This window comes from Podarcis filfolensis (genome assembly GCF_964270895.1).
Source record: "Podarcis filfolensis genome assembly, chromosome: 17".
In the NCBI taxonomy this organism is placed as follows: domain Eukaryota; kingdom Metazoa; phylum Chordata; class Lepidosauria; order Squamata; family Lacertidae; genus Podarcis; species Podarcis filfolensis.
The window spans coordinates 35,058,069-35,083,678 of NC_139621.1; the positions used below are offsets into that span (position 1 = coordinate 35,058,069).

At 45.2% G+C, this 25,610-nt stretch overlaps 2 protein-coding genes across 3 annotated transcripts; one reads left to right on the forward strand and one right to left on the reverse strand.

Moving 5' to 3' along the window:
* Positions 1-131: 131 nt before the first annotated feature.
* On the forward strand, positions 132-11,967 carry DCAF10 (DDB1 and CUL4 associated factor 10). 2 transcript variants are annotated; one of them, XM_083593584.1, is made up of 8 exons: positions 170-352; positions 412-622; positions 3,643-3,756; positions 4,607-4,804; positions 6,647-6,849; positions 7,862-7,972; positions 8,310-8,455; positions 9,326-11,967. In XM_083593584.1, exons 2-8 carry the CDS (start codon positions 525-527, stop codon positions 9,692-9,694), a joined length of 1,239 nt encoding a protein of 412 aa, XP_083449710.1. In that variant the 5' UTR covers positions 170-352; positions 412-524; the 3' UTR covers positions 9,695-11,967. The 2 variants fall into 2 exon arrangements, with proteins under 2 accessions (XP_083449709.1, XP_083449710.1); XM_083593583.1 differs by having other exon boundaries at positions 132-622.
* A 4,450-nt stretch (positions 11,968-16,417) lies between these two features.
* On the reverse strand, positions 16,418-23,231 carry SLC25A51 (solute carrier family 25 member 51; the record flags this gene model as incomplete). Its single annotated transcript, XM_083593908.1, is given in 3 exon segments — positions 16,418-19,267; positions 23,177-23,198; positions 23,201-23,231. Coding segments are annotated over 3 exon segments (972 nt in total). The 3' UTR covers positions 16,418-18,348.
* Between the last annotated feature and the right edge of the window lie 2,379 nt (positions 23,232-25,610).

Sequence of the window (25,610 nt, forward strand, 5' to 3'; positions counted from 1 at the left end):
GGGCGACCCACAAAGGAGGCGTGGCCTTGATAAGGGGCGCGGCTTTAAAAGCAGGGCGCCAGGGAACCTCCCCTCTGGGGGAAAGGAATCCCGGCGGCCCTTAGGATCCGGGTCCGTGTTTCCGGCCGGCGCCTTTTCGAAGGGTACTCCCCGCACCGGAAGTCGGGGGGGAAGGAGGCGGAGGAGGCCGAAGGGTGTGTGAGGGGAGAGAGAGGAATGCCGCTGCCGGTGGCGGCGGGGCCGGGCTCGGGATGAGCTGGAAGGCGCGCTGGGGCCCGACGCCGGAGCGGCCCCCTCGCGGCGAGGGGGACCAGTCGCCGCCGCCGCCGCCTCCGTCGCCCCCCCGGGAACCGCCGCCCCCGGACGCCGCCGCCGCCGCCGCCTCAGCGGCAGCAGCCTCCTCAGCAGCAGCGGTGGCGGCCGCCGTTTCGGTGCCCGGCGGGGGCCTGTTCGCGTGGGTGCGCGGGCGGCGCCTGGGCCATGGCGGCCGCTGCGTGGAGCCGGCGAGGGACACGTTCCGGGCTATGACGGGGCTCTACGGCGCCATCCAGCCCGCCGACTCGGTTTCGCCCATCACCCGCACGCACGGCGCCGTCTTCAACCTGGAGTACTCCCCTGGAGGGTAAGGAAGGCGGAGGGACCGTCGGTGGGAAATTCCCCTTCCGAGACTCGTAAAATCTTGGAAAGGGACCCCGAGGGTCATCTAGACCCACCCCCTCGGCGAGGCAGAAAGCTCGGCTGGGTCATTCACGGCAGGGGGCCACTCAACCTCTGCTTAAAAAAACCCCAAGGAAGGAGAGTCCACTGTCGAACAGCTCTTCCTCTCAGAAAGTTTTCTTTTTTTCTTCCTGAAATGGATTTTATTTGATTTTACAAGTACAGTGGTACCTCGGGTTAAGTACTTAATTCGTTCCGGAGGTCCATTCTTAACCTGAAACTGTTCTTAACCTGAAGCACCACTTTAGCTAATGGGGACTCCCGCTGCTGCCACACTGCCAGATCACAATTTCTGTTCTCATCCTGAAGCAAAGTTCTTAACCTGAAGCACTATTTCTGGGTTAGCAGAGTCTGTAACCTGAAGCGTATGTAACCCGAGGTACCACTGTATATAATTCTAACAATTCAACCATTCATATCCACATTTACAGAGGAATCTGTAAATTTTACAGAGGAACTTGTAAATGTACATTTACAGAGGAATCTGTAAATGTCAGAAAGTTTCCCATATGTTTAGTCGGAATCTCCTTTCTCATAACTTGAAGGTTCTCGGTTCAGGTCCTACCCTCCGGAGCAGGCCAAGTGTGGCAGCCCTTGAGATATTTGAAGATAGCTGTCATCTCTCCTCTTTTCCAGGCTAAAAATACCCAACTCCCTCAACTGCTCCTCTTAAGGCTTGGTTTCCAGACTCTTGATCATCTTCGTCACCCTCCTCTGCATACACACTGGCTCGTCAATATCCTTAAATTGCGGTGTCCAGAACAGGACAGAGTATTGCAGTGTTCAAAAGGGATCTATTTAGATAGTGAGCTACATTATGTTTCACTTCTTTATATTCTCTCTGTCACACCCACCCACCCAAAAACATGAAGTATGGGTCTAGCAGCTGGTATTGAAATTTGAAGCATAGAATTGTGCCCTGCACATGCTTACTGTCTTTCGTCCCCATATCTTAATCTTCTGTAATACTGTATTGCATTGCAATGTGATTTCGGATCTTTCTGCCCCCTGTGACTGTTTGTGAAAGTGTTGAAGAATTCTACAGTCGAGTAATTGGCCCCACAAGACTTTTGAAGTGTATTCCAACATGAATGTAAGAACACAGTATTCATAAACTACATGAGGGTTGATGCCACATTTAAAACTGTTGGTGTGCATTCGTATGGCACATACAGATGTTTTTAAAATAACCTAAACCTGATTTGTAAATCCACCTTCATTTCAGTCTTACGTCAAGTAGAGATAGTGGTGCTAGCACATTTGCAAATAAGCAGGGTCTGGTATGGTTTCAAATTGGATGTGGGGGGCCCTGCATGTTGAGATTCCTGCATTGCAGCGGGTTGGTCTAGATGACCCTCAGGGTCCCAACTCCACAATTCTGTGAATCTGTGAACTTGTCCCTGACTTTCAACAAGGTTTTCTACTCTTTCACCCCATCTGTTGGGCATCCCTGGAAACACATGACATATCTCTGATGCCTACAGTTTATCAATAACTGATGTCCATAAGTGCATTTCTTCCCAGTCTTAAGCTTCAGTACTTATTGTGCATTTTCTAGTAGCAGGAATATAGGAAGCTGTCGGATAACAATTCAGACCATTGTCTGTCTAGCCTGGCATTGTCTACACCAGGAGTGGAGAAGTCTTTCCCCTTCCATCCCAGTCATTTACTCACAGGAAAAGTAAATTGGGTGCTTGAGGTAACAGTGACAAGAGTCATCTCTTCTCTCTCTGTCCCCTCTTTTCTTTCATTCTGCACCCCTCGCCCCCAGTGATGCTTGGTAAATGGTGGTCCTAGTGCTTAGTCCATTGACATAGCAACTAGTGAGTCAATTGGCATTGGAAGTGTGCTTTCTGAGTTTTATGGAAGAAGCAACTGAGTGGTATTCATCTTTGTTTTACTTAATGAACATGATGACATCACGCCTAAGAGTTTTGTTGCACATACCTAATTGGGGGAGGAGAATTGGGCACTGAAGTTTGATCCAATAGGAGTGGCCTTTTGGGGTAGGCAAGAGCAAAGTAACATGCACGCCATACTGTTATACGACTTTAACAGTCATGCTTTCCCCAAAGAATCCTGGGAACTGTAGTTGGTCACAGGGCTACAATTCCCAGCACCCTTAACAAGCCAAAGTTCCCAGAATTCTTGCTGTGACAGTTAAAGTGGTATAATGCACTCTGATTAAACATATGGTTGGGTTGGGTGGTGAAAGGAGCATGTCCCTTTGCCTTCTGGTTTCATGGATCATTTGATTGTGGTCATATAACATGTGAAGAGGGACGCAGGTGGCGCTGTGGGTTAAACCACAGAGCCTCGGACTTGCCAATCAGAAGGTCGGCGGTTTGAATCCCCGCGACAGGGTGAGCTCCCATTGCTCAGTCCCTGCTCTTGCCAACCTAGCAGTTCGAAAGTACGTCAAAGTGCAAGTAGATAAATAGGTACCGCTCTGGTGGGAAGGTAAACGGCATTTCCGTGTGCTGCTCTGGTTTGCCAGAAGTGGCTTAGTCATGCTGGTCACATGACCTGGAAGCTGTACGCCGGCTCCCTCGGCCAATAAAGCGAGATGAGCGCTGCAACCCTAGAGTCGGTCACGACTGGACCTAATGGTCAGGGGTCCCTTTACCTTTACCCTTTATATAACATGTGATCAGTTGGTGGCATTTAATTAATTGATTCACGATCCAATACATTGCAGCAAATGAGAGAAAATAAATGTGGTTCTAATTAAAAAATCCAGTGCGTAGAAATTCTGCAAGCTACTCCACGGAACGCCTCTGCCTTTGGAACTATTATTCACGCTTCAGCTCTGTGTTTGTGTGCCCTTTAAATAAGGAAACCTTTCTGTTCTTTACCAGATGTCATTGAGAGGGTGTTGAGTTTCTTTGGGCATAATAGCCTGTTTCTTGTTTCTTTCCTATCCAGGTCAGTGCTAACTGTTGCTTGTGAACAGACAGAAGTCCTTCTTTTTGATCCCATATCTTCAAAGCACATCAAAACTCTCTCCGAAGCTCACGAGGACTGTGTAAATAATATCAGGTTAGTTGGCTGGGAAATGAAAACCAGTTACAGATATCTAAAATTCCAGTACTTGTTTTATTTAAGCTCTGGAAGCATTGATGCTGTAGTGACAAACATATCTTCTATTTTCTCTTTTATGTTTTTCCCTCCCATCAATTAGTAATGAGAGTCATGGTACTAATTTTTAACTTTTTGCTGCAAGCCAAGCCAGAACTTGAATGCTGTTGCCCATAAACAGCCACAGAAAACTGAGGCAGCCCCTGTCTGCATTGCCCATCCCTGAATCTGTTTCTTGGTTTGAAGCTAGTCTGCGATGGAACCAAGGAAACTGCCTTCTTGGTGTACAAGTTGGACCTTTCTCTCTGTACACTGCTTCACCGCCCATCCCCAAATAGTTGTAATTGTCACTTGCCATTCCCTTCCTCCACCCCAAAAAAATTGCTAAGTGTTTTTGTTTTTCGGCTGGTGCCTTCCCTAAAGAAGCACAGGTGTGTGCGCATCTTGGACAGCTCATTGCATCAGATAACAGTGTAATGCTCTGTTGAAATTTTGCATGTTTTGAGGTTATTGAAATCTCGGGAACAAATGTGCATTGAAAGGATGATGAAACCAATCCAAACCTGGGAATGCGTTTTGGCAGCTTGCTAAATCTGTTTCTGAAACTCGAGCTAGCTCCCGAATGTACACCTCCAATCTGACAATGTCGGTCTTTGTTTCCACATCAAGATGTTATGAAAATCAATATCCTGGCATTTCTCTTCATGTGGCTGTCATCTCAAAGTTTCTTTGGGGGGGGGACAATTTAGAGAGGTTTTGCATGAATTTCAAGATACGAAACGGCCTCCCTCCTTGTCCATTTTATTTGTAGGTTTCTTGATAACAGACTGTTTGCAACTTGCTCTGATGACACTACCATAGCACTTTGGGATCTGAGGAAGCTGGACACGAAAGTGTGTACCCTGCATGGTCACACTAGCTGGGTAAAGAACATTGAATATGACACTAACACAAGACTGTTGGTAACATCGGGATTTGATGGAAATGTTATCATTTGGGATACCAACAGGTAAGCAGGTTTTAAACTGGCATCCCTCTTGATATGGAAATATTGAGGGAGATAGATGTCTGTTGCTCTGAAATGCCTTTATTCTGTACCTCATTTGCAAACTTCCCTGTTGCAAACATGGTGTTATGGCACCTGGGGTTGCATAGACTCAGTGTGTGGGTTAAATCGAACAAGTGCCAAGTAGATGTGCATAGAAAAAGGGGCTGGGTAAAAGTCTATCTGCTGTCATCCCCCCCCCCCCCCAGCCTGCAGTAAGCCAAGGCATCCCTCTCAAATTTCAAATAACAGATATAACTCTGGTTTCAGTTGATAAGAATGAACTTCTGAGCATGCTCACTTGAAGCAACCCTTGAAAGTTCCAAATAATAATAATAATAATAATAATAATAATAATAATAATAATAATAGTTTATTTATACCCTGCCCCTCTGACTAGGTTTCCCCAGCCACTCTGGGCAGCTCCCAACAGAATATTAAAAGCACGATAAAACATCAAACATTAAAAACTTCCCTAAACAGGGTTGCCTTCAGATGTCTTCTAAAAGTCAGATAGTCATTTATTTCCTTGACATCTGATGGGTGTTCCACCGGGCAGGTGCCACTACCAAGAAGGTTGCCTATAACCTCATTTCTATTGGTGAGGGAAGTGGCAGAAGGCTCTTGGAGCTGGAACTCAGTGTCTGGGCTGAACAATGGGGGTGGAGACGCTCCTTCAGGTATACTGAAGGAGGCTGTTTAGGGCTTTAAAGGTCAGCACCAACACTTTGAATTGTGCTCGGAAACGTACTGGGAGCCAAAGCGTGAGAGGGAGTTTAAATAGTAATCGCTGAATTACAATTACAGTGCTTTATACTTAACCAATCCTATCGCTTGATGTAGTAATCCTTTGTCACTACTAAACAATATTGTGATTGTATTAAGCCTGAAAACGTGGAACAGTTGAGAAAGAGAGAAAGAATGAAAGCACATTGGAACTTGTGTGGTTTGGTCTCAACAGTCTTTCAGTATTCACAGCAAAACACCCAGTGTAGCTGGATATGTTAATGCGAAATTTCCTCCATGAGATCTGGCTCAGGTAGCCTTGTCTTGTAAACAGAGCTTGTGTATAGACAAACCCCAGACCAGAAAAGTAACCCAGTGAGACCAGCCTTATCTCCTTCTTTCATTGTACAGTGGAACCTCGGGTTGCGGACGTAATCCGTGACGGAGGCACGTCCGCAACCCACAGCGTTCGCAAGCTGAAGAACCACTTTGCGCAGGTGCCGGCGCAATTTGGCGCTTATGAGCGAGCGGCAAAACCCAGAAGTAACCCGTTCCGGTACTTCTGGGTTTCCCACGGTCTGCAACCCAAAAACACGTAACCTGAAGCAAACGTAACATGAGGCATGACTGTAGGAAGTAGAAAGGGAGGAGTTACAATGACCACTATATTACTGTTAAGATACATACCACCTTAAATATAAGGCTGAGGTTCTTCCACATGTGCCTACTCCATGAAAAGCAACAGAATGGGCCTTTTCTGTGGTGGCCCCCTGCTTGTGGAATGCTCTCCCCCAGGGAGGCTCGTCTGGCGCCTTTGTTACATATCTTTAGGCACCAGGCAAAAGTATTCCTCTCCTCCCAGGCCTTTGGGTAATTAAATAATCTATGACCTTTAAAACTGAGGGAGTATTGTGTATGTTTGTTACTATGTTACGTATTTTTGTGCTTTTATATTGTAAACCTCCCTGTGATCTTCGGATGAAGGGTGATAATAGAAATTTAATAAATAATAATAAATAAATGGAATTCTTGAAACTAGAAGCCAACAGTGGATGTGGTTTGACGCTTCTCTTTCCCCAGGTGCACAGAAGATGGTTGCCCTCACAAGAAGTTCTTTCACACCCGCTTTCTCATGCGCATGAGGTTGACACCAGACTGTTCCAAAATGTTGATCTCAACCTCCTCTGGGTATCTCCTGATCTTACACGATCTTGACTTAACCAAATCCTTAGAGGTTGTCAGCTATCCGATTTTAAGAGCTAGGAGAACGACATCCAATTCGGGTAAGTCCTTGTGTTTTGATTGGTATATACTCTTGTCATGTCTGCTATTCATTTGCCTAACAAGAGATAGCTAGCGCTGGGGGAGCTGTGCTGTGAGCAGTGAATTAGCCAACCCCTCCGTTATTTATTGCATTTCATCAAGTTTATGCACCGTTTCATTGCTTTAAAAAAACCTCAAAGCGGTTTACAAAAGGAGATCGACTTGTCCACTAAAAAGCCTTTACATGATGCATTGGATTCTGGGTAGTGTTTTAGGGCATGCGCTCAAAGTTCATATATAGTCCCTGCTGTGATTCCACCATCAGCTCATGTGAACTGAATGTGTTAAACTTCCCCCGCCCCAAGGCTTCCCTGTGACTGCAGCATCTGTGGAAGGAACATTGGTAGTGATGTGTCCAAGATGCCTTTCAGATTCACCATTACTGATGTACTCACTGAAGAACTCTGATCAGCTTCCAGAATCCCAGGGTTTCGCAGCAGCCAGTTTGTAAATCTTTCCTTTGTAGTGGTTTTGAGTTGTGTCTTTTTAATAAAAAAAACCCCTGCTGCCTTTTTCCGTATCTGCGACTACGACAAATAACCATTTAATGCAAACTGTTGTCCACCACCTTAGGAGGAAAATAAGAGAAACCTAAATTAGAAGCTTATCAAGAAGTTCCATGGGCTCTGACATTAGCAGACATCCACAGGGAAGAGTTTAAACCCATGGTTCCCAAAATGGGGCACACGCCCCACAGGGGGCAATTAAATTTTTAAGGGGGGCAATTTGAGAACCAGTTATTAACAGTGAATGGCCTTTTAGGCTTCCTCCACGTGAATAGGAGTTCACTTTTTGAATAATAAGAATTATATGTCGGGGGGGGGGGGAATCAGGATTTTGGAGGTGCTTAGGTGGGGCATGGCCAAAGAAAGGTTGGGAACCACTGGTTTAAAGTGATGGAACACAGGAGACAATGGTTGAACAGGATCCCTTCTGTACGTTTCATTTTATACGTTACTGCTTTCTTCTCAGATTTGACATCTGCCACATCGTCCATTCCTCGAAGCGCTGGGTCACCGTGTCATCAGAGTGACACAAACCCAGTGTCTGAGAAGCATATGGTACGAGCTACCCAGCGAGAAGGTGTGTTAAAACAGGGTTAAACCAAGTGTGTGGGGGGGGTGTTCTACAAACAAGGGTGTCCCAGAAACTAAAAACGGTCTCCTACATTCAGGTTCAATAAAGTTAATGCAGCCTTGCAACTCCATGTAGGCTGCTTGAGGACTGGTTCAGAACTGCATGCTTGTCCTTTGATAACTACAGGCCACACGCTTGCATGTGTCGATGAGCTCTGGGCCCAATGCAGTACAGTAGACTTCCATTCATGCCATAGTTCTTATGGTCCATTGTTTGCTTTGGCTGACAAGAAGTTTGGGAAATGAAAGGGGGATAGCGACAGTGATGCTTTCTCTCCCTGCAGGTGGATCTCCGCGCAATAGTCTTGAGGTTTTAACCCCAGAAGTTCCCGGAGAGAGAGATCGCGGGAACTGCATCACATCGCTGCAGCTCCATCCCAAGGGATGGGCTACACTTCTTCGATGCTCAAGTAACACTGATGACCAAGAGGTATTTTGTGTGTGTGTGGTGTTATCACATAAAGTCGGTGGTTTGAATCCCTGCGACGGGGTTCTGTCCCAGCTCCTGCCAACCTAGCAGTTCGAAAGCATGCCAGTGCAAGTAAATAAAATAGGTACTGCTGTGGCAGGAAGGTAAACAGCGTTTCTGTGCACTCTGGTTTCTGTCATGGTGTTCCGTTGCGCCAGAAGCGGTTTAGTCATGCTGGCCACATGACCCGGAAAGCTGTCTGTGGACAAACGCCGGCTCCCTCAGCCTGAAAGCGAGATGAGCGCTATAACCCTATAGTCACCTTTGACTGGACTTAACCGTCCAGGGGTCCTTTACCTTTTACTTTACCTTATATGCAAATAATTTTTCTTGAAGAGAAATGCCTTCAGGTGTCTTCTAAAAATCAGATAGTTGTTTATTTCTTTGACATCTGATGGGAGGGCATTCCACAGGGCAGGCACCACTGACGAGAAGGCCCTCTGCCTGGTTCCCTGTAATCTCACTTCTCGCAGGGAGGGAACCTCCAAAAGGCCCTCAGAGCTGGATCTCAGTGTCCAGGCAGAATGATGGGGGTGGATACGCTCCTTCAGATATACTGGGCCCAGGCTGTTTAGGGCTTTAAACGTCAGCACCAACACTTTGAATTGTGCTCAGAAATGTACCGGGAGCGAATACGGTCTTGGCAGCCACTCCCAGTCACTAGTCTAGCTGCCGCATTCTGGATTAGTTGTAGTTTCTGGGTCACCTTCAAAGGTATCCCCACGTAGAGCGCATTGCAGTAGTCCAAGTTATATTCTTGGGCCCACATGAGCAGGATGAACTGGCAGTTAGCAGAGTGGATTAATTGTGCTTTTCTCCCCCTTGCTGTAGTGGACTTGTGTCTACGAATTCCAAGAAGGAACTCCGGTCCGGCCCGTTTCTCCTCGCTGTTCCCTCCGATTGACTCATTGCATTGAGGAAGCCAATGTCGGCCGGGGCTATATCAAAGAACTCTGTTTCAGCCCTGACGGCCGGATGATCTCCTCCCCGCATGGCTACGGGATTCGCTTGTTGGGATTTGACACCCAGTGCAGTGAACTGGTGGACTGTTTGCCCAAAGAAGCCGCCCCCTTGCAAGAGATCCGCTCGCTCTACTCTCACAACGATGTGGTCCTGACCACCAAGTTCTCGCCGACGCACTGTCAGATAGCCTCCGGGTGCCTTAGCGGTCGTGTTTCTTTATATCAGCCAAAGTTCTAGGCACCTCTTGCCTTGAAAAGAACATTAGACTTTTTTTTTTTTTAATTACTTCAGTTTAGTTGGAGTGTTCTTTTTTTAAAAAAAGAAAAACTTGTAAATTTGGCCGAGTACAGAGTTACTCTGACCCTTGGACTGGGAAACAAAAAAAAAAGACAGGTTCAATCCAGCCCTTTATGTGTGCGTGTGTGTGTGTGTGCGTATGTGTGAGTGCTGTGATTCTGAATTCACACACCAGACCTCCTGCTCATTCTCCCTCTTTCCTCCTGCTGATTCCACTAGTGTTGTTTGGATGTAGCATGGCAGCACTTCTAAGTCTTGTCTTTCCACGTGAGTCTTAGTGCAAGATGCTAGCTGGGCATGAGAGGGGGGGACGGGGACACCCAGACACAGCCCACATGCTTCCTTTGCCTGGAGTTCGCTGTATTTTTCTTCTTCTAGGAACGAAGCAGTTCTCTCGCACACTAGGTTAGATACAGCCAGCAAATGCATTGTTTTCTGTTTGTTTGTTTTTTTGTGAACTACGGGAAATGCGGTTGCTACATTTTGGTATTGTTCTGCTATAGTTGAATCTGTTGGCTGGAGTTCCTAAAATTGTACGCTGTTTATTGCCAGTTCTTCCCCCCCCAACCCACTCCAAAAATGACTGGAAGCACAGTTATTCTTCCTTGTTTAACTAGATATAAAATTTATTGAGAACTGGATAGCTTAACATCTTGCCCTCACGAGTCTTGTACAGGAGCACCTTCTATAATAATGTATGGGCATGGGAAGGGGTGTTAGTTGTTCACCTGAATATGTGCCCAAAAACTTAGATATACAATCCAGCAGGAAGTCCTGCACAAATCTCATTGAGATGAGACTTGAACAGCAGAATTTTCTGTTGAACTGTGTCCGAACCCTATGATCGCTTCCATCACTGTGGAAGGCTTTTGGAATTAATAAAACCATTTTTTTCCAATATCAGACTAAAACGTTGCCCCGTACTGTTTCAATTTTGCAACATTATAAAGGCCCGCTGGCCTGTTATTTATGTGCCTTGCGAGCCACAAAAGGATGCTACTCCATCTGAGAAAAGGCCCACCGTATATGGTCAAAAAGATTTGTCAGAATGATACTTTCTCTCCCGTGGCAGTCAGTAACAACACAGAATTCTTAGCACATAATTGTTACATCCTTTAGAAGCATTCTGCAGATCTTCATTAAAATAGCTTTAAATTGTTTCACCGTTACAGACCCTTGTGTAAAATAAATTGAACCATCATATTTGTGTAGTTTCATTTTGACAAAAGGAAGGGTAAATACTGCAGGCAGTCAGTAGCACCTGCTGCATATGGTTATGGCGACTCTGCCTCATCACTCCACAGGATCAGACACTGGACAGTGGAATTTAAACGTGGCAGCAACAGCTTTGAAGACGATCCAGGAAACAGAAGTCTTGCAACTCTCCATGACAACAAAGAGATGGCCAAAGTAGAATCTGTGATTGTGAAGGATCCCCAAGTCTCCATTGAACATGTTGTGCACAGACTGAATGTTTGGATCACTCCAGTAATACACAACCAGCAGTATTCATGAGAATATAGCAATGTCTCTTTTAAGTAATTTGTCCTGAACTGCTAGAGCAGATTGCAAAAAGATCTAGATAAATGTCATAAAAATCAATGCTCCAAATGAATGCTAGCTCCATCACTAGGGTGCAAGCAACAGAGAGCTGGCATGCGGTGTGTGTGTGTGTTGCCTCACTCCCACAAAAGAGGTTCAGCATCCTGAAATCGGCTAGAAAGCTGATCTTGAGGGATGATAGGGTGCATTTCTTACCGATTTGGGGGTTGGCAGGAAAGCTACAACGAGACCATTGCAACAGATTTTAAATTACATGAGATTATAAAGAAACGGGTATGTTCCACATTAGTGCACAGAAGTGCTCTGGCAGCTCAAACGACCATCACAACCATTAAAACAATCTGATTACTCTCTGTTTGAAAAATTAGAGGCTCTGTGGCATGTGCTCTTATCTAACGATGAAACCCTGAAAAGTGATACTATGGTTGGAAGACCAAAAAGTAGTTTTTACGAAGAAAGGAGTTTTTGAAATTGAGACAATGGTTTCAGCTGTGATAAGTCACTGTCAGTTGTTTTGACAAGAATGACAGGGTATAAATTTGTAAAATAAAATACATCCTGGGGGGGGGGTATGTAACTTCGTAAGGAGGTCATATTGAAGTGTTAAACTTGTATAAAATTTGGCTAATAAAAATACGTTTGCAAATACAGTTTTGACCAAACCTTTTGACTGAACCCTCAGCAGTGGCTAGTGCGTTGCCTGCATGGGGAATTTCTGGTTTCTCTGGATCTGTTTCTCAAGAGATTGTGGAGCTTGACTCCTCTGGAGATGCAGGGAAGCTGCCCTAAATAACAACAATCCCAGGTTTCTTATTTCCTGAAATGTCATTTGAATCCAATATACCTACATCTGTGTTGCAAAAGCTAGTTATTCTGTCATGTACGAACTTTATTTTAGACATCCATTTGAATGGTGAGACTCGATTTGTAAGACTGAGCATTGATGGGATTTGAATAAAAATAGACACCCACACTCCGCACAAAAAAAGCTCAGCAACATTGGCTCATCCTCCCTTAAAAAAAGCTCAACAATGGGTAGATCACTGCAAGTTTTTTTTAATAGTGAGAGTAGATCGCAGTCTCTTGGAAGTTGGACGCGCCCAGTCTAGGATGATACATTTGCCCCAAAGGCATTTAAAATAAAGTGGGGGGTCATAATTGCCATATTTGAGGTTATCTGCTATGTTAACAGTCTCAAAGGCTGCTGAGTATGGAGATAGGGAGCAGTTCTCTGCCCCCCCCTCCCCCCCAAAAAACACCTTTGGACTTGATGTCCTCCCAGGTGAAAGGAGGAGGGAAAGGGGTGGAGGGGGAAAATATTTTGCAAAACGCTCCACATCTTGTTCGTTTCTCTCTTGAGTTCTGAGCTGTTGGCTCTTCCGCAGAGGCCACTGCAAGATAGATAGATAGATAGATAGATAGATAGATAGATAGATAGATAGATAGATAGATAATATCCCACATCCCCGGCCAAAGCCGGGCTCAGAGTGGCTAACAACAGGTAAAAACAACACAGCACATAAAATTGCACAGTCAATTAATTAAAATACATTCTAGAATCAGTAGTGTGTAATCTTCACTACAAACTTTTCCAGTGGCTTGTAACTGATTTATACGCCTTGTAATTATATTCCGTTAGGAAACTAGTGCTCTCAAAATGCATCTTGCAATATCACCCCATCTTGGTTTTTTCTTTTTTAACTGAGGTGCAAAAATTCATAGTGAGAACATTTTAAGGTTAATTTTACTCTGGCTTAGTAGAAACTAACATTGTCCTCAGGAAAGGAAAAACTTTCCATCCCTCAGTTAAGAGAAAATTCATACCGAAATAGCTAAATTGTTCTCCGGTTATAAAACACAGCATTGAGAGCAATCCCTATTTTATGCTTATTTATTCAAAGTTCCTTAGAAATCAGTGGCTCTAAGAAAACATGCATGAAATCTGGATGTAAACGAAGTTATGGGTTAACGCCAAGTGTTTTATTGTTAGGTTGACCTTGCATTATTCCTATACATTTACCGTATTTTTCGCCCTATAGGACGCACTTTTTCCCCTCCGAAAATGAAGGGGAAATCTGGGTGCGTCCTATGGGGCGAATGCAGGCTTTCGCTGAAGCTTGGAGAGCGAGAGGGGTCAGTGTGCACCGACCCCTCTCACTCTCCAGGCTTCAGGAAGACATCCGCAGCCTAGGCAGCCCTGCGGGAGTTCCCACAGGGCTGTCTAGGCTGCGGATAGTAGTCTGCTTCCCGGAGCGCCGGGCGCTCTGCTTTCAGGGCGCCCAGCGCTTCGGGAACACATCCGCAGCGTGGGGAGCCCTGCAGGAGTTCCCCGCAGGGCTCCCCACGCTGCAGATAGCAGCCTGCCGCCCGGCGGGCGGGGCGCCCTGAAGCAGAGCACCCCGCGCGCAGGACAGACATCGGCCAGCCCCACAAGCTCGGGGGACAGTGGGGAGGCGCAGCGCCGCCATCCCGCTGTTCCTCGACCTGGTTCGGTTTCTCCAACCTGCTTTTTGGGGGGGAAATAAAGGGGGGGAAATTTCCTTTATTTCCCCCCAAAAAAAACTAGGTGCGTCCTATGGGACGGAGCGTCCTATGGGACGAAAAATACGGTATATATTAGGACACACAACTAAAGCTTTAGCAATTCTGTTTGTGATTTTGAAGTATGAAATGCACACACACATATGCTTTGAAAGCATTGTCACCTTTTAATTCCTGCAGAATACCATAAACCTAAAGAAGCTGATTGCCGAAGAACTGATGCTTTTGAATTCTGGTGCTGGAGGAGACTCTTGAGAGTCCCATGGACTGCAAGAAGATCAAACCTATCCATTCTTAAGGAAATCAGCCCTGAGTGCTCACTGGAAGGACAGATCCGGAAGCTGAGGCTCCAATACTTTGGCCACCTCATGAGAAGAGAAGACTCCCTGGAAAAGACCCTGATGTTGGGAAAGATGGAGGGCACAAGGAGAAGGGACGACAGAGGACGAGATGGTTGGACAGTGTTCTCGAAGCTACCAGCATGAGTTTGACCAAACTGCGGGAGGCAGTGGAAGTGCTCTGGTCCAGGGGGTCACAAAGAGTCAGACACGACTAAACGACTAAACAACAAAGAAGCATGCCTGCCTGGCCAGAAGCAAATTAACTAGCTATATTTTGGAAGAACAGCAAAACCTATAGAACGTTTACCAAAAACCACTGCTAATGTAATCTGAAGCTGGTAGCTGTTGTGCTGGTCCAGGGAGCGCAGTATTGAACAGATGGTGCACTTTTCAAAAAAACCCACTAGAGGTCATACTTAATTCTCAGCCCGCTTAGAATTGTGGAGCTGGGATTCCAAAGGGAATCTAGTCCAACCTTACTAAGAAAGCACATTGCAACTCCAATTTGCAAGCAAGTTAGTCATCCTCAATGAGATTGCCCCTAACTAACTTGTTAACTATCTTATAATGGATCTGTGGCAACAACTTATTGGTATACAATAATTTTCTCATTTGGCATAAAAAATATATAATGCAGAAGTACACTTGTGCATGTATTTTTAACATTCTTAAAGTTTCATAATAATAGCTGTGAGCTTTAAATACAGTGCACTTCCAAGAGCTGGCTGGAAAAACTTGTATTTATTCCTATAAGAGTGATGTTAATGTTTCATTGGTTTATCTTGCTTGCATAATAAACGTGTTACAACTGTGCTCTGAATTAAGTTGCAATGCCTAGTATTATTCAGCGGAACCCTGAGCTGAAGACTGTACTGAGATTTGATTTGTGTGAGTTGACAGAAAAATAGCTCTTGGATATCCTCTACCTGGGGGCGAACTCCAGGTGTCTCCAAGTTTTAGTGGGGAATTCTGAGCAACAAGAGAGCAGATGCAATGATGGTGAATTCGGCCAAGTAAACTCTAAGCTTCGCCTAAATACCCATTCCATGGTTTTAATGGCAGCAAATAGATATCTGCATTCTCCAGAGTGAAGCTTTTCCAAGTACTGAAACAACCAGTTTCCAGAAGAAAATGGATGCATCTGTTTTGCTGAATGTCTTCTTTCTTCTCTGGCAATCATCCGTAGCCGAGTAAGATTGTCTTACATATACGGTTTTAAAAGTGAGTCCGTGACTGTGGAGGCGAATTCTGGATCCACACATCCTTCCATAGTGGGGACATTTCCAGCGGGAGTTGATCACGGTGAGGGTTTGCCAAGTGTGCCTTCCTCTTAGCACCTTTCTCCCTTTCACCCCGAGTTTGAGCATCTTCAAAGCCCACGACACCTTTCGTAAAGGCTGGTCTCTAATTGGAGCAGTGGTTCTCAGTTGTTGCTGTTTATACTACATTTTTGTATATTTGCCTTGAGACAGTCTTTAAACCTCTTTTGTTGACCACCAGCATTACACTTACCATTTTTAAGTTCGGAATAGAGTAGTTGCTTGGAAGACGAAATCCAGCATCGCCTGAGCTCTGCGGGTGCAGCTTTCTCCTGATTGAAGTGCGGTGTGTTTGAGGACCAGGACATTCGCAGGGAAACCAAAATGCTTGTTTACAAAGCTATTGTACTACCAACCTTCCTGCTGAAGGTAGCCAAGGCCTTGTTGAGCAAGGGCTTTGTTCTAACTTCAGTGAGGCTGTAGTGAGATTTGAACCCCATGAACTGGGCAAGAGGCAGACAATTACCATGGTGGTACCTAACTCTTGTGTTATTGCCCAGCTGATGGCTATGGCTATTATTACTGAGAAAGTTACCTGTGACTGTAATCCTAAATATGGTAGTACAGTCTCTACGCCGCCATGTTGTTATGCAGGATTCTGCACCCTAAAACTCATTCGTGGACATTATGCTATTTATGCAATTATTTTCTAACAATGCAATATAAATTGAGAAGAAAAAAGGGAAGTCTGAGAACAAGAACAATCTTCTTCATTGCCTTCCTTTTTCAAGTGTTCAAGATACTTCTAATCTCACATGGACTGAACTTGTAAGATAATGTTTGAAAAATGCTAGTCTACTTCATTGCAGCAAATAAATTCATGTTTGTTTATTCCATCAAGGGAAAGATATCAAAAAATAAAAAACACACTGGTAAAATCAGATTTTACCAGCTAAACATTCCAACAGACATTTTATTTAAATGCAGATAATCACAACATTCAAAATATCAAACATTCTTTCATTTTGTGCTTGGCAATCTGTGAGGCTAAACAGCATACACTGGTACAGTACAAGAATCAAGAAATAGGATAAATAGGTTCACAAACTGCTGCTGACGGGCAATTTTCAGGTTGACAACAGGCAACATAAAGTAAAAAAACGAAACAAAAAACACCACACCATCTCAATAGTGAGATATTAGTTCCACTTTAAAAAAAAAAACCCTCACTCTGAGGATAAACGCTTGGAGGATTATCAATTCAGCTAGGGAAAGCTTTCCTGTGAAATTGACAATAAGGAAAATATTAACTCCTATTTGCATTTTAAAAAAACAACTATACAAAATAATTTCACCCTCCCCCACCCCATTAAGAGCATTATTTTGGTATTCAGACATGCTTTCCTCTCTGACTTGAAACCTCTTAGGTTGCTTCTGTTCATCTTTTGCTTTTTACCTGAATTCCAATGCGCAGAGAAATGTTTATTAGCATGATTGAATAAACACAGAAAATCAGCTTGCAGAAGCTTATGTCCTTTTTACACACATGCATGGTCCTTCGAACCGAACTATCAGCCAGTTCGCACGCCTGATGCGAGTTTTATATATATAGATTTATATGAAGCAAGGCCTGAGTCAACAACTTCTCTGTTGTAAAGTGAGTGGACGGAACTCATGAACTGGACCTACCTGTATTGATTCTATACTGAATGAGATACAGGTGAGGGGGTCGTGCATGAGGCACATTCCCAACATAAAACAAGCCTGAGCAGCGTGTGAAAGGAGCTGTTTAAATTCCTTTTTCAACCACAGTGAAATAGCCTGAAAATTGCAATACTTGGGTAAGTCATTTTCATTCAAGCACATCAAGCCTTGCTTAACTAGAGCATTCAAAGTTTAGGTGACAGCACATAACATTTCAGATCCGAATACCAATTAGCTATGCCAGAATTGTAGAAAGTATTAACAAATAGACCACAACCCACCGAAAAAGCTAAAGCAGTTTAAATATCACTAGGGGGTGGGGATTCAATGGAGAAAATGCATAATTTTGGTTGGATTGCACCAATTGTCATTCGCACCATCCTTCCTAAAGCAACCCTTTGGAGAAGTATATTCACTTGCAACAAAACTTAGTAGTATAAAGAGCCACACAAAATACCACATTGACAAGTCAGGTGGCAGTGTAACATGAAGGGCACTTAAAAGCTTTCCTCACCTTTCCACCAACACACACACCTATTTATTTTTAAACAGATACTCCCACCGCTGAGCTTACAGTGAATTCAGTTTCTGAAATTTAATACGAAATCTCGACAAGGTGTCATTTGCATCAACAGTCTAGCAAAAGCTATTTGACAACTTTTACAGAACCTTAAGGTTTGGGGGACAGGATTTCTCTTCAAAATTTGGCAGTCTCTGCTCAAGGAATAGTAATTTTTTAAAAAGTGGGGAAGGGGAGACTTGAGACATCTTGGGAGTTTATCACAGCATGCCACTGTTTGTTCCGAAAGGGCCAAGCGACAAATTAAATATCAGTCTTCTGCCCATTTATACATTTCTTCAAAGTGCATTCTTTGGATCACCAGGAGTGTGAGAATAGTTGACGGTGATCTGGAGCAAATGAATCCATCTTCAGGCATATCCGAGGAAACTTTTCAAACAATTGTTCTAGCCATTCAGTTCACTCGCACCCACAGATTGAAAGGCCATTAATATGACTGAATACATTTTGAGCTAAGTAGGCACTGTTTAAAACTGGCATTTTTACCTACCGATTAACTATTATGCTGGAGTTCAGTGTTATTAGTGGGTTTGATTTCTTCCTGGAAATTGACAGTTCTGTGTTTGTCCGGCGCCCAACCGAGAAAATGAACTCCACAAGCACTTTTCACAATAATCTGAGCAAGAATTCATATGTCGCATTGATTATTCCCCAAGAAATCAGAGACCGGTGATAATTCAGATGGGCGCCTCGGAAGAGGTGCGTCACTTTCCTGTCACGCTCCAGCCAAATCTTCATGAAAACCTTGGAAAAAGACTGGAATTCCCCGCCGATTTGTGACTGCATGCGAGCTTTTACTACGTTCAGTGGGAAAAAGAGGAACCCCAGCATAGCACCCAACAGACCTCCACAAATAAAATCATTGATCAAGTGAGTACTGTAAGTTGTGGCTTCCGGCAAACACTGCTTGATAGGTCCTCTGAGACCGAAGAAGAGAGCATTGCTCGGGCCGTTCCGGAGGAGGATCGGCACTAACCCCCGGTAATATTCCCTGGCCCCATGGTCTCGGAGAACTCTGAACGCCTGGTAAGTGTTTGTAAATTTGTCGTGGTGTTTGTAGTCCTGCAGAAGCGTCTGAACGCGCTCAAAGGGGGTCAGGACCGCTTCCGTGGTCCCAGCGAGCACGGCTGCCAAGCTGCGGGTCAAAATTTCAGGCGCACTCATGTGCCTCAGGAGTACGGAGGACAGGTCCTCATACAGGCCGAACATGATTGCCAGGGTTGTGCTCTTCTGCATGAGCGGTGGGAGGATCCCACGGTACAGATTCCTGAGCCCGTCTTTCTGCAGCTGACGTACCGCATCTCTGGTTCGTACGCCATACAACTGCTGCCGAAAGAGGACTTTCTGGACAGGGAAGGTGACGGCAACATTTGTGATGGCTGCACAATAGCCACAGAAGTAATGTTTGCCTGAGCTAACTTTTACAATGCGGTGACCGACTTGGTCTGCCGTTGATTTGTTCAGGACAAGGTCTTTTGAATCCATCATGCTGCTTGTTCTCTCTTCACAGTTGACTTCTCTTCTCCTACAAAAAGAGTGAACAAAGCTGTACATAACTCGGCTTAGTTTTATGTACTTTGCTACGCATTTCCCCCCCCCCCGAAAGACCCAAGCTACCCTAAACACTGAGTAAAAGGGGAACATCTGGCTTTAAAAGCATTGAGGACATGTCTGAGCCAAAATTGGCTGGCTATGAAAATGGATTAAAACTAATAGAAGGTTGAGAAGGTGATCAAAGAAGAATGAAGCAGTAACCTCAGGAATTTAATGGACATATGCTTGCAACGGGAGTGGGAAACCTACCGTATTTTTTGCTCTATAAGACTCACTTTTTCCCTCCTAAAAAGTAAGGGGAAATGTGTGTGCGTCTTATGGAGCAAATGCAGGCTGCGCAGCTATCCCAGGAGCCAGAACAGCAAGAGGGATTGCTGCTTTCACTGCGCAGTGATCCCTCTTGCTGTTCTGGCTTCTGAGATTCAGAATATTTTTTTTCTTGTTTTCCTCCTCCAAAAACTAGGTGCGTCTTGTGGTCTGGTGCGTCTTATAGAGCGAAAAATACAGTAATTACTTTTTGGGAAAATGTATTGAATTTAAATAATTTGGATGGATTTGTTTAAATTTGAAAACTCACACACCCCCACATATATGGACATGTCTGGGCCAACTATTTTCCCCGTAATAGTATGAACCGCCCTGAAAATATTTATATTGAAGTCAGCAAAGAAAAGTTTAAATTAATTTTTAGTAGTCTGATCAGCTTAGGCAATCTTCACCTCATCCCATCTCAACTGACACCCCATGTCTGGATTTTTTAGGATGGAATTTAATTCCTGCATTTCACACAGCACTATCTTAGGTCCACACAAAGTTAATTTCAGGTTTCTCTGACAGGGACCATTATCATAAAATTCATAGTGCATTTAATTACAGAAGGTAACTGGGAAGAAAAGTTAAGTCTTCCATGGACAGAAAACATGTATAATGCAAACCATTCTCTTCAAAAAGAGAAACAGAACCCTGCAAGCCTAGTTCCCTTTCTTACTGCTTGCTATCTTCTTTTATCTACTCGCACTTCACTCAGCTCAGCAAACAGATAAATTGCTTCCAAGTTTCACCATAGTTCCCAAACAGTTTCATTTTCTTACTTTCTTCTTGCAGAGCTCTAGGTAAACAACTTTCTCCAAATAATCACTTTCACAAAGAAGGCAGAGTCTTAAAGGGCATGTTAAAAAAAGAAGCACTGGGAATGTTCGTGTACTTTTTGGGCAGTATCTGGAGTGGCAGTTGGGAAAGGGAGAAATGGCTGGTCCAAGATGCTTTACTCTATTGCACAGGCTAGTAACAAGATTATCCAATATGACATAACTTGAGGCTTGGGTACCTGGAAGAATCTTTGCTTCCACATCAATCTGTCCTTGCATTATAATCATCTGAAGAGGCCCTTCTGTCAACTGAGATGAAGTGGTTAGAAACCAGAGAGAGGGCCTTCCCCCCCCCCCGCGACACCCCACTTACAGAACTGTACCCCCAAGGTGGTTCAGCTGGCGGCTACATTTATATATTTCCAGCAACCGGCGCAAAGTTCATTTACTATCTGAGGAATTTTTCTCATCTACAAGAGTCTACCCACGTAGCAACCAAGTATTTGCATCTGGTTAAAAGAGTTGGGGCCTAGCCAGAAAAGCTCCAATGTTTCGCCGTTTTTATTTAAACCGACATCATTTTCCTTTTAAGCAGCTCTGCCAAATCCATTACTCATTCTTTTTCGATGTTTAAAGTGTAACAGTCAATAACAAATCTACACTGCAGAATCACAGACTTGTAGGGACCATGATGGTCATGTAGTCCAACCCGCTTGCAACGCAGGAATCTTTCACCCAATGTGGGGTTCAAATCCATGGCCCTGAGATGAAGAGGCTCGTGCTCTGCCAACTGAGTCATTCCTCATATATTCTCAGACTAAGCAGATCACTATTGCCACCAATCATGTGATAAATATATTTCATTTTCTGTGCATCAGGACACAAGTTGCAGGAAACTGCTGCTGGTGCGTCTTAAATCTTGCCACCCAAACACATTCCTGGTTGACTGAACAGAAGCAGCAGTCAGCATTTTAAAACTTCTACTTTATTTTCCTGAGTCTGTTAAGTTCCTATTTCCTTGTAGTAGCTTTCTTTTTTTTTTTTTTTTTTTTTTTTGCCACAGGTTCCTTCTCCATTCCCCAGCCCAGAGGTCGGCAACCAAAGGCCCAGGGACCACAAGAGCCCCGTGGGGGTTGTTTAACCGGTCCACGAGCCGCCCCCAAACCAAGCAGCCTGCTCAGTGAGTCCCCATGCACTGTGCTAAACTGGCACAGCACGGCACAGGGACTCGCTTCCGTGGCGCCAGAAATCGCGTCTGCGCCGATGCAGACGCCAGAAATCTGGCTCATAGAGGTATCTCTGCTGGAGTGAACCAGCCCAGGCGGGGTAAACCTTGCCAACTCCTGCCCAGGCCTCTGCCCTCCTCCTGACAAGTAGTACTACAGCTGTTCTCTTTCTCTTTCCACTTCTGAAATGGGGAGGGAACCCAGCCGTTTTGCTCCAAACCCCTCTTTTCATCCTTTGGTGATGAGGCTGCATATACACTAGACCTTTAAAGCACATCCTTCCCTCAAAGAATTCTGGGACCTGTAGTTTACTCTTCACAGAGTTACAATTCTCAGCAACCCTCTACAAACTACAGTGCCCAGAATTATTTGGGGGGGGGGTGTGTGCTTTAAACTGTGCACACAGTCTGGCTGGTTTGTGAAGAATTGAGCTGCTGTGAGGAAGGCAGAAAAATCTGACCAACTACTTTTGTGGAAAGATTAGAGTTTGCGATCCTTTTTAGCCCTGGTGTGGAAAGCCAATGCCTTCTGTGCTGGTGTTGAATTGAATTGAATTTTTTATTATTTCGGTCACAGACCAGTTCCAGCTCACTTACAATAGCAGGGAAATCATAAAACACAACAGGAATACATTAAATTGCAATTGGGTATAACAGAGGCGTATATAAGATTTTGCATGTCTGGACCTTATGACTCACCTGATGAAAAGCAAATGTTAGTACAGGTTAGTCATTGTATTGAAAATCCTCCATTCACATGCATATATATATATATTCTGTTTCTCCTCCCCTCCCTGCACCCCACACCCTCAACCAAAGTTCTTTTGCCAGCTTCTTTATGGCTACCAAGCAGCCTGAGCCCTGCAAGTTGGCAGGAAGGAAATCCTCTTCAAATTCATTTGGGAATCAAAATATTTCTCTTTGAGGTTCCCTCCCCACAAATGTATTATATGTATTGCTAACACACGCCTACCATAACAAACACAGGAAATGTCCCTTATGCGCATGAAAATATGTGTGTTTGTGAACGAAAATATGTGGGTGGGGGTTGGGGGATGTTCCCACACTTTTGAGGCAGTGCTGCCTCCTATTATTATTAATAGTAGTAGTAGTATTTCAGCAGCCCTGCCCCTGTGCCCTTCAAAGCAAAACATTATTATTATTACTATTATTTTGCCAACTCTTCCACTGTGCCTTTCAAAACGAAACATTATTATTATTAGTAGTAGTAGTAGTATTTCACCAGCCCTACCCCTGCGCCTTTCAAAGCAAAATATTATTATTATTATTATTATTATTATTATTATTATTATTATTGCTGTTGTTATTTTGCCAGCTCTGCCCCTGTGCCTTTCAAAACGAAACATTATTATTATTATTATTTCATATTTTGCGTTCCCAAGCAAAAGAGGATCCCGACCTCTCCTCCCCAGCAATGGCAAAGAGAAACACCTCCAGCAAGAAGGAGGCGAGGCCGGGGAGGAAAGCGAGACCGCGAGAGGAAGGCGGCAGGAAAGCAAGGGAGCCCCGCCTTGCAGCGAGAGGTCCGGAAGGGCCTTGGCCTTACCCTTGCCCGAGGTCAGCAGGCAGCAGGAGGAGGAAGGCCCGGCCCGGGTCCCCATCTCGCCCTCCTCCTCCTCCTCCTCCTCCTCCTCTAACCACTAGGCACTCCTACCCCCGAGCCCAGCTGACTCCACACTCACCCGCCGGGGCTTCATGGCGGCGAAAGGATGCCCCGAATCGCGCGCGCTCCCGTGCACGTGCACGCGCGCGTCCTGCAGCCCAGCCCGGCCCCGCGCGCGAAGCGCTCCCGCTCTCGGCAACTGCTCTGACAGCGGCAGCCCCGCGGGAACCGGCCGGGGAGCGGGACCTTCGCCACGCCCTGACGCAAAGACGCATGACGTCAGGAGGAGGAGGAGGAGGAGGAGGAGGAGGACGGCGTTCACGTGACAGGCGCCGCCTCTGTCACTCCCCCTCCTCGGAAAGCGCATGCGCGGAGAGGGATTCGAAGGCGCGCCCCCTTCCGGCCCTGTTCGAGCAGGGCAACTTTATCTGTTTACTGTATTTACTTCGTAGGATCTATAAGCCGCTTGGTTTGCAGTTTTCTGAAGGCAAGCAGCCCCAAAGCGGTTTACACACAAAAAAGGAAAAGGAAAATTCATATTTTTTAAAGTTACGTTTCTGTTAAAAGTTCCTCTTCAAGTCGCAGAATCACTCAAAACAAATTGGTCATATTCAGAAAGACGCATCACTGCTGCAGGCAATATGGAAAATAAAGTACCTGTTAATGTGACTGTTATGTACTGAAGTTCTCACCCTGGGCCAGCAGGGGGATACTGTGGATAGTTTTCACTCAGGTCCACATATGCAAATAAGGGATTGAAAGTGGCGTTCAGTGATTGGATAGTTACAGAAAGTGGTTAGTGTTGCGCTATAGTGGAACTCTATATAAGCAGCCTGGCTGAACCCTTCAGTTCTGCTCTGGCCTGCGAATAAACAAGAGCTGTTTGAAGAATCGCTGTGGCGTCTGATATGTTCATGCACAACTTAACAGTGGCACCTACGCAAAAGTTTTGTTCATATACAGTGGTACCTCGGGTTACATACACTTCAGGTTACAGACTCCGCTAACCCAGAAATATTACCTCGGGTTAAGAACTTTGCTTCAGGATGAGAACAGAAATCATGCTCCGGTGGCGCGGTGGCAGTGGGAGGCCCCATTAGCTAAAGTGGTGCTTCAGGTTAAGAACAGTTTCAGGTTAAGAACAGACCTCCGGAACGAATTAAGTACCGTATTTTTCGCTCTATAAGACGCACCAGACCACAAGACACACATAGTTTTTGGAGGAGGAAAACAAGAAAAAAAATATTCTTAATCTCAGAAGCCAGAACAGCAAGAGGGATCGCTGTGCAGTGAAAGCAGCAATTCCTCTTGCTGTTCTGGCTTCTGGGATAGCTGCGCAGCCTGCATTCGCTCCATAAGACGCACACACATTTCCCCTTACTTTTTAGGAGGGAAAAAGTGAGTCTTATAGAGCAAAAAATACGGTACTTAACCCGAGGTACCACTGTACTATGCAAAAGAATGAAATTCTACTGTCTGTCCTAAACCTCCTTTCTCTCTTCCTACTTCTCTTTCCCCATAACCCTTCTTTTAAAACATGTTGGCATCTGTCCTTCTCGAGAGACAATGGAGTAGGTCTCCCGGGTGAAGTCAAACCACTGTGAAAGCAGCACCAAAGTGTCCTTCCCAAGGCCCAAGGTAAAAAGGTAAAGGACCCCTGGACGGTGAAGTCCTGTCAAAGGCGACTATGGGGTTGTGGTGCTCATCTCGCTTTCAGGCCGAGGGAGCCGGCATTTGTCCACAAACAGCGTTCCAGGTCATGTGGCCAGCATGACTAAACCGCTTCTGGTACAACGGGACGCTATGACAGAAACCAGAGCGCATGGAAACACCATTTGCCTTCCCACTGCAGCGGTATTTATCTACTTGCACTGGTGTGCTTTTGAACTGCTGGGTTGGCAGGAGCTGGGACAGAGCGACAGGAGCTCACCCCATCGCAGGGACTTGAACCACCAACCTTCTGATCAGCAAGCCCAAGAGGCTCAGTGGTTTAGACCACAGTGCCACCCGTGTCCCTGGGTAGTGTGTATGGAGGTCCTGGGCTGCTCAGACCTTGTTCTTGGCCTTCCTGATGTGGTCCAAAGGAAAGCAGAGCAATATGTTTGGCAGCAGGAATTGCCGCAAGGAGTTGTACAAGGCACCATCCAACTGTCTTAGGGACTCCACTCCAGAGCTGTGTTGGGTTTACTCCTGAGCCTTTTCTTCTCCCCAAAATATCCCACAAGGCAGCAGAGGTTTAGGATCAGGGTTTTCCATCTTTTAGGTAAGCTACCTTCCCAGGTTGACAAGCCCCATCTGTCCCTCACTTCCCTCCCTCTACAGCAGGTACAGAAACCTTCTTGACCATTGGACCCACTATTGGTCTTGTCTGCTCAAT